This window comes from Eleginops maclovinus, chromosome 19, assembly GCF_036324505.1.
Source record: "Eleginops maclovinus isolate JMC-PN-2008 ecotype Puerto Natales chromosome 19, JC_Emac_rtc_rv5, whole genome shotgun sequence".
Lineage (NCBI taxonomy): Eukaryota > Metazoa > Chordata > Actinopteri > Perciformes > Eleginopidae > Eleginops > Eleginops maclovinus.
Genome location: NC_086367.1, coordinates 15,190,096 through 15,202,891, shown reverse-complemented (window position 1 = coordinate 15,202,891; position 12,796 = coordinate 15,190,096). Strand labels below are relative to the sequence as shown.

At 41.2% G+C, this 12,796-nt stretch overlaps 1 protein-coding gene across 2 annotated transcripts in view; it reads left to right on the top strand.

Annotated features, from left to right (window-relative positions):
* Nucleotides 1–12,796, top strand: part of rcan3 (regulator of calcineurin 3) — a 40,009-nt gene that overhangs the window by 14,766 nt on the left and 12,447 nt on the right. Inside the window, exon 1 of one of the 2 annotated variants that reach the window (XM_063909153.1) lies at nt 877–1,149. The exons of the other annotated variant lie outside the window; for it this stretch is intronic. Coding sequence (XP_063765223.1) covers nt 1,063–1,149 — 87 coding nt within the window. The 5' untranslated portion in view covers nt 877–1,062. Of the gene's footprint in view, nt 1–876; nt 1,150–12,796 lie in introns of those variants that run through there. 2 annotated transcript variants of the gene reach the window in all.

Below are 12,796 nucleotides of genomic sequence, written 5' to 3'. Positions count from 1 at the left end.
ATTCTGACCCCTAATACAGAGCAAAGTCTACTTAAGTACAATAAACCCCCCTTGTCCAAAGGCCTTAAGTTGTGAGTAGTTAAATGGAAGAATGATTTGTGTTTCATCTTTACTTCTTTTAAGGCTCATAAATGTTAAACAACAGTGTTTCGCAAAAAAAGAAGAGATTAGAGGAAAGCTTAAAAAATCTGCATAACTGATATGATAAGTCGTTCAATTAATTGACAGTTTGACCTTGTTATTACATTTTTGGTATGACTTATTAAAAAATACCTGATGTTTATTTTAGAAACTTTAATATACTGTATGTTGTATCAAGTTGAATATGATCCATGCTCTGTAGATAGCATAGTACCCTATGCCTCCGAACCACTGTGACATAGCCTTAAAAAATAGCACAGTTATTGTATTGTAGGGCTTTTACATAAGACCTGAATGGCTGCATATTATATACCCTAGATGTTCTGACGTAATGTCCATCCCCTGTGGTGATGCATTCATCCTACAGAATATGTATAAGAGCATCAGTCAAAAGCATGAAAGGTAAATTACTGTCTGAATGCAGCCAGGGTGACACTGAAGCTGAAATAACTTGATGTGCCTACACTCTGGCAGATGAAATGATTTTTTCAGAAAGGTTATGACACATTTATTTCTTACGCAGGACAGTGATACACAAAAAAGCACACTAGAAAATACAAGAAAAAGCGGACTAAACCGGACCGTGAATTCTGCAGTGCCCGCTGCACGGTTCGACAAGCTCTGTAGTGGCGTAAAACACGACGATCGTGAGGATGGTAATGACGTCAATGTGGAGCCAGGGGGAGGGCAGGAGGGAGGGAGAGAGAGAGGGAGAGTTTGTGCGGCTGCTGCTGCAGCATCACTCTCAGCAGCGCGTCAGTGCAGTGAGGAGTCCAACAGCAACTCTCACAGCTCCGAGCACAACACTCAGCTGGACTTAACCTCAAGTTTCTGGAGGAAGAACCGTAAAGACTTTTTCGACACGCTGCAAGAGAGAAGACTTTTACACCGTTTCGGTTTTCCCCTTAAACACGAAAGGGAATGCCATCGATAAATATGAAACTGGAGATGGTGACCATCATCGCCTGCGAAGTAGACATCGAAGTGTTTACGTCAGACAAAATGCAGGTACGGGTTTCACCAACATCAACAAAAAATGCACGCTGCAACTAATCATTACGGCTCTGCCCTTGTGGTGTGTTTGTGCAGCAGTTTGCTCAGGACAGGCTGCATGCTGCCACAAAGAAGCGCTTGCATGTGTCATGGTGACGTGAATGCAGCCCTGTCTCTCAGAGCAGGATTTTTATCAATGGGAGCCGCAGCTCGCCAACATACGTCCAGCGCCGCGCGCACGGCGCAGTCGATTGATTCTTGATGAATTGCTAAAATGGGTAGAGATCGCAATGATGGGACACACACACACACACACACACACACACACACACACACACACACACACACACACACACACACACACACAAAAAAAAAACAAGATCCCTAATGCACCAATTGATGTATCGTTGTGTAAGTTTTGGAGCGTGAGGGGATTGGATGATGCGCAAGTTGAATGGGAGGGTGTGATGAATTAAATTGTCCATGCAAGGCACATGCAGGGGAAGAAGTGAGGCAGTTTTAGACGCAGTGGATGAGAAGACCCTCTTCTCCCCCCTCTTAATTTCTGCTCATTCATCCCAGCAGCATTGCAGGTGCGCGGTGCTAGATGGGAAAGCCAAAAAACATAACCCAATTAAAATTCATGTAATAATTTTACCAACTTTTAATTATTTTCTATAAAACTATATTATAAATAATCTTACCATGAAAGTCTGAATGCTTGTGATTGGTACCATAAGCAGGTAATGAGCTTGTTCTCTTTAATATTGATTACATTGACTTAACATAGTACATCCATGTCGATATACACTCTACTAACCTAAACACTCCCTACAGTCATATGTTATTGACTTGCCCTGAGGGCAGGTACAGGTATTGAGTATGCAGCCTGTTAGTCACAGAGCAGGAAAGCAGATGTACTTAAATGTGTTCATAGTGAGTCCACTTTTGGCACTGAGAGTTGCCAGTTTGGGGTCATAAAAGGCCACACAGATGCTCTGCCAAAGCTTGGCTCACCTACTAAACCCTTTGGAAATTTCGTGTCTGAATATATATACTCCCTCACCTGCTGGCTGCTTGTCGGATTTCACTCATCACAAAAGCGAAGCAGCAGTAGAGAAAGAATGAAACCAAGCTACATTGCAGTTTGAGAGTCTGACACAAACAACAAAACGTATAACTGAGTGTATTCATAAGAGGAAAATATAATTCATCTTAGGCTCCTCAGTCCTGATGTGCTTTGGGGTGTTGAAGGCTGAATTCAGCTGTTTATTTCAGCCAAAAGCAGCAATTGCGGGTTTTAAGCACCAGTCACATCATTCCCACAGCACCTTGGTCAGCCATATTTTATCACTTTTTTGCAACTCCATGTGCATTACTAGAGTAACCTTCCCCTAGCCACCAGGAGGGACATTATTTATATGTGGAATGTCTTCGTTTTACCGTCCGTCATGGCATAAATTGCATGTTAGCATAGCATGTGATTTTGATGTTACGGATAAATATTCCTCACATATCTGAACATATCAAACTATGCATTTCAGCCTCTAACCCACCCCTGTGGTCTGCGTTCCCCCAGCAAGGCCAAGCAGCTGCTCTGCTTGTTCCTAACTCTCATTATACTCTCTTACCACTGCAGACCAGCCAAGGTGAAAAACACTTTGAATGTGTCCCCCTGCAGTAGTCTCTTAATTATAGGATGGCGGTCATAATGTTAAAGATTTTGCAGGGACAATATTTCTGCTTGTAGAACCTCAGCAGTGTTGAATATGCATCCTTCACACTAGTGATACTCTGATCATGACATATTTTGATCGTCTCTTTGATTACAACACAGACCTTGGGCTATTGTGTTACAAGAGGAGACTGGGATTTTATTTCTTTGTGATTTAATTTTGTTTATTCAATGTTGAATGCTCTAAGATTCGCCATCCTCTCCAGGCTGGACACAGCTCTCTGATCAGAGCACATTCTTCACTAAAGCTTTCTGTCAAGCAGCTCTTATCAGCCCACCTCTCGCAGACTCACCTAAAGAAAAGGATGGTCGGTGCACCAGTAAAAGAGCAAACCAAAGGCTGACTTTTGAATGGCATGAAGAACACCACTAATCCCGGTTTCTGGCACACAGAGTGATGGAGAGCGCCGGGGGAGAGGCCAGATTAAAAGCAGGGCACGTGGGGAGCGGCCCCTGATTGAGCTTACCTCCCTGTGAGACTGCTCTTGTTTTTATTATCATCCAACAAGATCTGAGCCTGTCTGAGGCCCCTGTTTTTTATTAATATCTCCAAAACTGGAGATGAGAAACAATAATCTGAAGGCCCCGGTTTTGTTGCCCCGCTCTTGAGGTTAACCACTATTTGGACTGCTGCTATTTATAAGCACCTGATAAAACGATTAGGCAATAGCAATGGTGCTTGAATGGGCAACCTGAAGAAAATAAAGTGAATGGTGGGTATTTAATTAGAGAAAACGCTACGCTACTGGCTCTGGTGTTTTGGAGCCATTGTTTTGACACTGTTGAAATGGCCTGCCTTGGCTCCATCCCAGCTGGTTACATCATTAATGAGGCAAACACAGAGGCAGTGGACAGAGCAGCTTGTTGTTGCCATATTGGCTGAGCTGGTGGTACAGTAGGCTTTCATACCTAAGTGCTTTGTGTCCATTCTTGAGAAAAACAAAAGGGCTATTGTTGCTGTGAGGTTTCGCTAGACCAGATCAGTGGACAGACGCTGTAGCATGTGTATGTTCGTCACAACACCATCATTACCTTGGAAATGTTGCAGCATCAGCAAATGATAGCCCAGGAGGACACATGGTGAAGGTCATAGCACGTTGGAAGGCAGTGAGTGTATTAAAGAAAAACAAAGAGTGATGCAAGCACTTGCAGTTACCATGAATGCTAGATTTGATGCTGGCGGTTGCATTTAATGTATTTATGTATTCACTTGCCAGTTTGATGCTTGCCCCTTTATTTGTTCCTTTATACATGTATGAATAATTAATTAGTCTGTCAACCTGTTCTTTCTCTGCATAAGTTCCTCTCTGGTTGCAGTCTGTTACCAACTTGAACATGTTTTAATTAGACAAACATTGGAAGGAAACAGGATTTTGATGTTATGGCCAGATAGCAAACTTTATAGAAAAACATTTACAGGAACACTACAGAATGGCTGCATAGCAAGCCATACAGGACAGAGTTTTCAGCTTAAGCCTGCCCTCCCACACACAGACGTCTGTAGTAACACTGACACAGTCACACACTCAACAGTCACACACTCCAACCACAACAGTGAGTCAGCGGACTCACAGACCTACAGACAAACGCCTCCGTCAGCAAACACACACTATTCCTCCCGGTTGAGGATAACTGAAGAAGTTTCCGTCCACCTGGGTCACTTTCATTTGTCCTTCTCTCCGTCTGTCTGTCCCTTGTGTCAGATGTGTTTTTCTCAGGCGCTATCGTCGCAGATGTCATGCTTGTTTTTAGGAAGGAAGAAAGCTTTGATGACTAATCTGCTATTTGCACTAGTGATTTTGCTGATATCTGTGATGTTTTCATTCTTTCAAAGCTGCTTTTTTGATACAAGCCTTTTAGATAAGGTTCTGTCATTTCTTATAAGTTGGGAAAGTTATTTTGGCCATCTAAGCAACAACAGGATGGTACAAAACAGTGTAAAATTGTGTAACTTGACATGATTTGCTATTACTTATTAAAATGTGGAATAGGGCTGCGCAATATGAAGAACACAGGTTATGTCTAATGTTGTTGAATATTGCAAAAATGAACGTTTTTTTTAAGGTTTACTCAATTCTAACCTTCAGTTGCTTCAGTAAACTGCTTGAACACAATACCTTACTCTCAAATCGAAGAAAGAAAAGCTGAAAATTGTCACAATTAGAAGTTGAGGTTTTATTCAAATGTCTTTTAGGATTAATCTGTTAACAACATATTTGACTAGAGCAAACATTGCTCATGGTTTTTCATATCAGAATCAAGTTGATGTATCAAAGGCAAGATATCAGCTGTCTCAGTTGATTAACTTGATCTGCTATTATTAATCGTTGGCCATTTAGTTAGTAACCCAATTTCTCTGTCGTGTTTTATAATTCAGAGACAGGACACCGACAGACCTCCTTCTCCCCACTCATCAAACATAAATCAGGTCTAAATTTTAATATGATCCAGGCCCGGCATTTCAAAACACTGCTGTGAGGCACTCTGAGAAGTTGAGGTGAAGGCCGAAGGCAGAGGAGCAGAGGCAGGACAGACGGGATGGATCTAGACGCTCACGGTATCGTGTTCTGTGCCTGTGGGAAACCAGATCTGAATCTTTGCAAGGTTGAGCGATCCCCGGCCAGAGCTGTGGGCTCAGGTGTGCTGCTCCCCCAGTCCGAGGCACTGAGCGGGTGGAGAGGTGCAGCTCACATTGGCCTGAAACCTTAGAGAAGTGCCGGGGCTCAGGTGTCAGCTAAAGGTTAGTGCTGCGTCCGTTAGGGTAACGTAGAACAAAGAACAGTCTCCTGGATGTGGTTACCATGTGTCGAAGAAGAAACAACTATGAAGTGATAAAATTAGATGCAAACTTAAAGGCCCCGCAATGGAATGTAGAGGCCAACAATTTACCCTCCAAGGAAAAAGCTTGGGGAAACAGCGTCATACTATGATTGGCCTTTGTTATCGTAATTACAGGTCAAACATAATTTTCCTCTCAGAATTTCCAAAACCATTTCCACTCCAACACAAACAGCCATGGTAATACAAGGTCATTGTACTGCTTAAAATAGCGACGCTAAACCAATTATCTTAAGAATACAGTATGCTGCAATCCATTGTGCCTGCAACGTACTGCACACTAAAGACAAATGTATTAATGTTTTCTAAAGCAGTCATTTCATTAAAAAAAATGTAGAGAAGTGCTGAAGCCAAAAGTAATTCAACAGAAAAATATTCAACCCCAACTTAAGGATTGATTAATCATTTACGTAAGTAGTTTATCCTCCAGACATGACTGTTTTCAACTTCTAAAAAGTGATCATTTTTTCTCAGTTGTTAATGGATTGTTTGTCAGCAAAACTTCAATGCCTTTTTGAAGATTTATTTATTGTTTAATTTAAAGAAACCAAAGCTATGACACAATGTTGTGTAGTAGAAAGTTGAATATTTCCTTCTGAAATGCATCGGAGTAGAAGTATGAAAAAAACAGACGATGTTCCTTTCATCAGTTCCAATACGTCTCGAGACTGGAATACAACATGCATTACACTGTCAGATGTGCAACAATGCTTTGATCCAGTAATGTTTGATCATCACCGCGGCCAGCAGACCGATACAGAAAGAAGGTAAAATGCAACAAAGCAGTAGGATGAGGCAGTGGTGATGGAGAGATGAAGGTGAGAGCTGCAGCATCTATTCGGCACCTCTCTAAGTTAATGTTGTGTAGCTCTTTGGATAACTATCACTTCTAAAGTGTGTGAATCTGCGTGGGAGACTGTGTGAACATACTTGCATGTTAAGTGTTTGAAAATGTGTTTGTGTTTAACCGAGGCCTGAGTGCTGCTGACTAGAGAAAGCTCCTGCCTCGTAAAAATCATAACGACCAGATCGCTGGTAATAGGATTAATGTGTCCCCTCGTGATGTAAACTGATTTCAATCTCCCTGCCGTGGACACGCTGTCCCGGAGGGAGCGGTAGTGTAGCGCCGCAGCGTCGGCCCTCGTTGATATAGCTCCCTGCTTGAGCTATTGATCCCACAGTAATAAGTCTTGCCCATTTCACATGCCCTCCCTGGTGCTTACGCTCTCACAACACACACAAAGCTATAAATCATGAGTTGTTTTTGTTGGTTTGTAATTGTGAGGATTTGCTGCTATGCTAATATTAATAGCTGCTTTGACTGAAACCTGTGTGTCCTGAACATTGGGTCACCACACACACAACAACCTCAGAGTTTATCCACTGATTCACATTACATCATCATACATAGTCAGCAAGCTAAGTGTAGGTTACGGTCCTTCATTGTGCTAAACCACTGGCCACAAACACCCATGTTGACTGGGGAGCATACAATGGTGTAACACCACTGAGCAGACTATACTTGCCAAAAGCATATTTATATTACAAATTACGAGTGTTAAATACAATGAAATGTCAGGTCACTTGGCTATTTCTGTTGTCAAAATGACTTTTAAGACAACATTAGTTTGAGGATTTGGCTATAATCGTGTTCATGGCTACGTATGAAACAATCCAAACACACTTGGGTAGGGTTCCTCGAAGAAAGCACACCTGCGACCATCATTTTCCTATAAATACAATATAATAAGTGTATCTGGATCCTCTCCTAAATGAAATGGGTTCATTTTTAGCACAGGCTTAACCCTTCCACTAAGATTTATGAGAATGGGCCAGTCATTTTTCTGTAATCTTGCTGACCAAAACACAAAGTAACAAACAAACAAACACCTAAATCCATTAGATATGACTGTAAACGTCACTAAGAACAAACAACACATTACAGATTGCTAGATAGCTAGCATTATGCCAATTTAGTGAGCAGTACAATGATTGCAGGAAAGCAACATTAATAAATAATAACCTCCACAAAATGCTCCAGAAAGAGGACCATTTGGGTCGTAGATTACAGATGCTAATCAGTATCAGTTGAACTGCTAGAGAACATGTAACTGAAACATAGTAGACAGTAAAGGATAGATCAGTAAAAGTTCATTGAGTTGTGTTTCATTCTACATTGTAGAATAGGATTTAAACCTGTAAAACCTAATGGAAACACCTTCATATTTGGAGAATTTGTTTTTCATTCCACAGTGTTCGTAAGGTCTGCTGTGTGTTAAACATAATACATTTTCATGTCACAAGTGCAGGTTGTTACTGCACACAGACATAATTGCAATGGAAAGTTGGCCCTGTTTTAAGGAACAGTAATGGAAAAAATAAGCAATGTGATAAGCAGAATGTGCTGGACCAGACATGCATGAAGGAATGAGGTTTATTATCCAGCTGCATCTGTTATCTCTGCAATCTGCCTCACGTGTTCAACCTCATTAGACTGGTTCCAGTTTGGCCCTTTAGGGAGGATGTTAATTAAAAACGATGGTCCGCACATTTAAGAAATGAATTTTCTTAATTATATCAACATAATCTATTTTTAGTGTAACACTATCCCGGACTCAACCCGAGGCACAGTGGCCTAGTTTGTTGATTTTCACCCAAATCCTATTTAAGCACGTGGCTCTGGTTTAGACTGTGCTAAAAGGTCACATGTTCTAAAGAAAGAAGAGGAGAAATTCACAAAGGAAATAAATAAACCCAGATAGCTCTCCTTTTCCCAATTTGGCTTGGTTAATCTTTTCATTTTGATCCTAAATGCCAAATACAATGTAATACGGCATAGAATTGGACTAGCTTGTGGATTACAGTCTTGGATTGTGTGTGTCTGGGTGGAGATGCAATTTAAATACTGTTCTAGCCCAAATGAAAAAAAGGCTAAAAATAGAGCATTTACACTCAGTCAGTGAATTTAAATGTTGTGGCTGCGGATTTTTCTACACGAACCATGCTCATTACTCTCTTTATTACTGATTCAGTTCATCGTTTCCTCAATTAATGAGTTTTGGTCGATGAAATGTCAAAAAACTGTTGAAATGCTATATTTTCCACCGTTTAAACCTTGAAACTTGTTGTTTTGATCACACAGTCCAAAACCCAAAAGTATTCAGTGAAATCACAAAATCCTTGAAATGAACTTTTAAACATATTTGCAATTGTAAGCCAAACTTGTGAAGTTTAGATTTTTCTTTTCTTAAAAATGTTATGTACTGTATCATAGACATTATTCTACATATCGATTAATCATCTATGGGTTAGTCTCTATTCTAAACGCTTAGATATATCTTAAAATAATGTAGTGCAACATTCTGTAAATGCTTTTCTCTCGCTCTGCTCATTTAGTCATTCAGTGTCATTCCACAATGCAATTTTGAAATATTAATTGAGATTATTTTTGTTGCCTTTTTGTGTCTTCAGTGTATTTCCAGGCACTTGTTTAATCAAAGGAATGAAGTGACAGGTCGGTGTATCTCAACCGATGTAACATGTTCACTCTCACCAGTGACAGAACACAAACAACTGAATATGTAAGCTTTATTTAACTCTCCAAATCGCACAATGAGTTGACAGCGACAACAATGAAAGTTGACAGCTTGCTGCAGCTTTCTCTGAACGTCACCATGTGAGCACAATTTCCTGAGAAAACATTCAGAATCTGGTATTTGTTCAGCGCAACTGAGGCTGGATTCAGCGCGTGTCTACAGTCATTGTGTTTATCATGCAAACAGCACAGGATGGACCGGAAGCTCTGCTAATTTAAAGTGATCCCTATGCATTGAGGAAATCTTATCCTTCCTTTACATAAGATGGGAAAACACTTAAGTCAGAGACCCAATGTGTGAAGTAGTAGACACACTGTAAATACTTTTAACTTCCTCTGCTTTATCTCATCTCCTGTACCCTGGTAGAGGCCTCTGCACTGTTCTGTGAATCAGCCGATTATTGTTCTGTGCCTGACTTTGCCCCAGATGTGACCCTGTTGACATCGACCTATAAACCTGCGACTCATCACTAAGCTGACTGATCTTTTGGGTGTGTGATCGTGTGTCAGGACCACTAGTTGTTTCTGCGTCTGCTGCGTCCCTGTGCTGCTGAATGTGAGTCATGCTCGCAGTCATGTTCTGTTGCCACCGCGATGACAACCTTTCTATTACTGTCAGGGACATAACTGCCTCATTACCCAAGAGGCAATCAGCTGAAGGATGGCCCTGCAGCCAGCGCCGGAGCGGCTCCAGATTTTATTGCTGGGTTGCTTTCTGGACGTTTTTTTGTGTTTGAATTGTTCTTTCTTGGTCTCTAACACCCCCCCCCCCCCGTCCCCGTCCCCTCAGGACATGTGGCCACAACAGTAACATGAGGGTTTGATGGCAATCAAAGGTTGAGGATTTAACCTCTATTAATATATAAACAGTGTAGTCATGGCTCATTAAATAGTAGAAACATTTGTTAAATTTGTTTTACTTTTATACAAAATACAGCTTGCACACTAGTTGACCTCCTTGTTTTTTTAATAGATTCTCATTTGCATGTTCTCCCAATTTTCCTTGAAATCCAGGTAAGAATCTCCCCCTAAAAAAAAAAAATTGGTAGTTTTTGATATCTGTAGAAAGAAATCACCCCGTTGCCCAAAGTAAATTTCCCTACTGATGCTAAAAGAAAATATTTACCTTTTTCTTAAAAATCTCTAGATGTTTCTATCTCTCAGGGGCCTCAAAAAAAGCAAGCGCTGTTTACACACATTTCTCTAATTGTTGCAAGTTTCCAAATGGTTGCCACTAGCTAATAAGATATACATTTGGGAGTTGTACTAGGTCCTGGAATTGTCAGAAATTGGTCCCAATGGCAATTGACAAAATGAATGTGAGAGGAAAGGTGTCATGTTGAAAATTTGGTGAACAGTCCCCCAGGTTGCTCAGGCCGAGACAAGAGGACGGAAAAAGAAAGGGAATTCAGCCTGTTGAGGTACTGTTATGTAAAGGTTACATTGAGAAACACGCGGTCAGCAGCAACAATAACAGCACTTGCTGTTTCAATCAGGCCATGTTGTCGACTATTTGAGAGCTGAGACCTCACGCTTCCTCTTGCTTGTCTCCACCCTAAGCACATCCGCTTTCTTATGTTGGATGAACAAACCTGTGGGTAAAACATGAACTTTAAGAAGGAACTGTGAGGGTTATTTTAGGTCTATAAATGGTCCCCCCCTCAGTTCTTCTCCCAAATATATCCAGTTTTCTCTTGTTTTCTGTTACCTAGTTACTGTATGAGGTATAAATCATATTTTCGTCAAGTTTTTTCAATAGATGTTATCTGGCTTGTTGAGAATGGAAAAACAAGGACATGCTGTTCTCCTGTCTCATTGGTTGTCCTACAGCGCTCAGTCACTGCAAACGCAGAAGTAGCAGGTGCTGGATCAAGCTGTGTGTGTGTGTGTGTGTGTGTGTGTGTGTGTGTGTGTGTGTGTGTGTGTGTGTGTGTGTGTGTGTGTGTGTGTGTGTGTGTGTGTGTGTGTGTGTGTGTGTGTGTGTGTGTGTGTGTGTGTGTGTGTGTGTGTGTGTGTGTGTGTGTGTGTGTGTGTGTGTGTGTGTGTGTGTGTGTGTGTGTGTGTGTGTGTGTGTGTGTGTGTGTGGTTGAAACCTGTCTATCTCTGCTGCTGATAGGCGGACAGTCGTCCTTCAGTTGTGCTTAGGTAAATATGATGCTACCTGTCACATTACTTTTCCATGTAGACATGCCCTCTGTGTGCTTGGATAGCTGCGGAAATACCAACTAATTGTGGAAACATGGTAAAGAACCCTGAACCACATTGTGCACATCACACACATGCTTACTCACAAGTCTCTCTCTCACACACACTCATGCACAGAGAGAACAAAGAGAGTGGGTCACCGCAGGGAACATTGTGATGGTAGATGAGCCAGCCACTTTTCAGCCCGGTGTAACTCAACTCCCCTCCTCTCTTCCTCGTCCCCCCCTCCTCTTCCTCCTCTTATTCCCTCAGGATGTCCGCTCATAGAGACCATATAAATTAGTGATGAGCACGCTCACTTCTTACACGGCGATCCGACTGGGGGTGTTTCAGAGTCAGGGGGTTAAAAACAAACAGAACATGCTATAATGGAACATGATCTCGGAACGATCCCACATCCCTCCTCATGCCAAAACATCAATTTACGTGAAGGAAGTACCCGCTGTGTGTGTGCGGGTGTGTGTTTGTGTGAAAAAGACAACCTTATCGGTTATCACACATGGAGTTTGAGCTTAAGAGCTTAAATGCACTCTGTAGATAGGGCAAACACGTGCTTTGTTGTCATTACAAACACAATTAATGCGAAATCAGAGGAGTTTTCAAACAAACAATAGCTGGTTAACGTTTAAGTAGAATTTAGATTGTAGTGCTGTTGAATGGTTTGTGATTTTTTTGTGATTATCTTGGTACAAATAGCCGAGATTTTGTCAAGATTGTAATTTTCATGATTCGATGCAGAGACTCTGCAGATTTCTTAAACTGCACTAATTATTATTATTTTAAAAAGACTTTGTTCAAAGTAGAAAATGTCACCTGTAATCACAAAGCCCTCACCTAAATGCAGCTTTAAAGCATTTATATATTGCTTATTTTGATTTTGCAGTACAATCTGGTTTATGCCATGATATGCTGGCTGTACGCTAAGGTTGAGGGTTGTAAAAAGGATAAAATCGGACCGATACATTGAAATTTACCACCAGGTGTCACAGTTACAACTGAAACTTAGTACTGTGTGTGAGAAAGTCTGCCACTCACCTGAAGCTTTTAGAAGACAAGCTTTAAACACGTCAGCACCTTCTATCGGCATTGTGGATTCGAAATGTTACAAGAACTGATGCAGAGGGAAGTGGGATCCAAAAATATGAAAACATAATGGTTTTAATTTTTGGTGTAGGAGGTTGCATTAATCAACATGGTGATGTTTTCAAGCTCTATTCAGTAAAAAACTGTGTTTGGAGAAGGTGTGGAGTGGGTGTGATTCACAGTGACGCTGTTGACACAACTTGCTG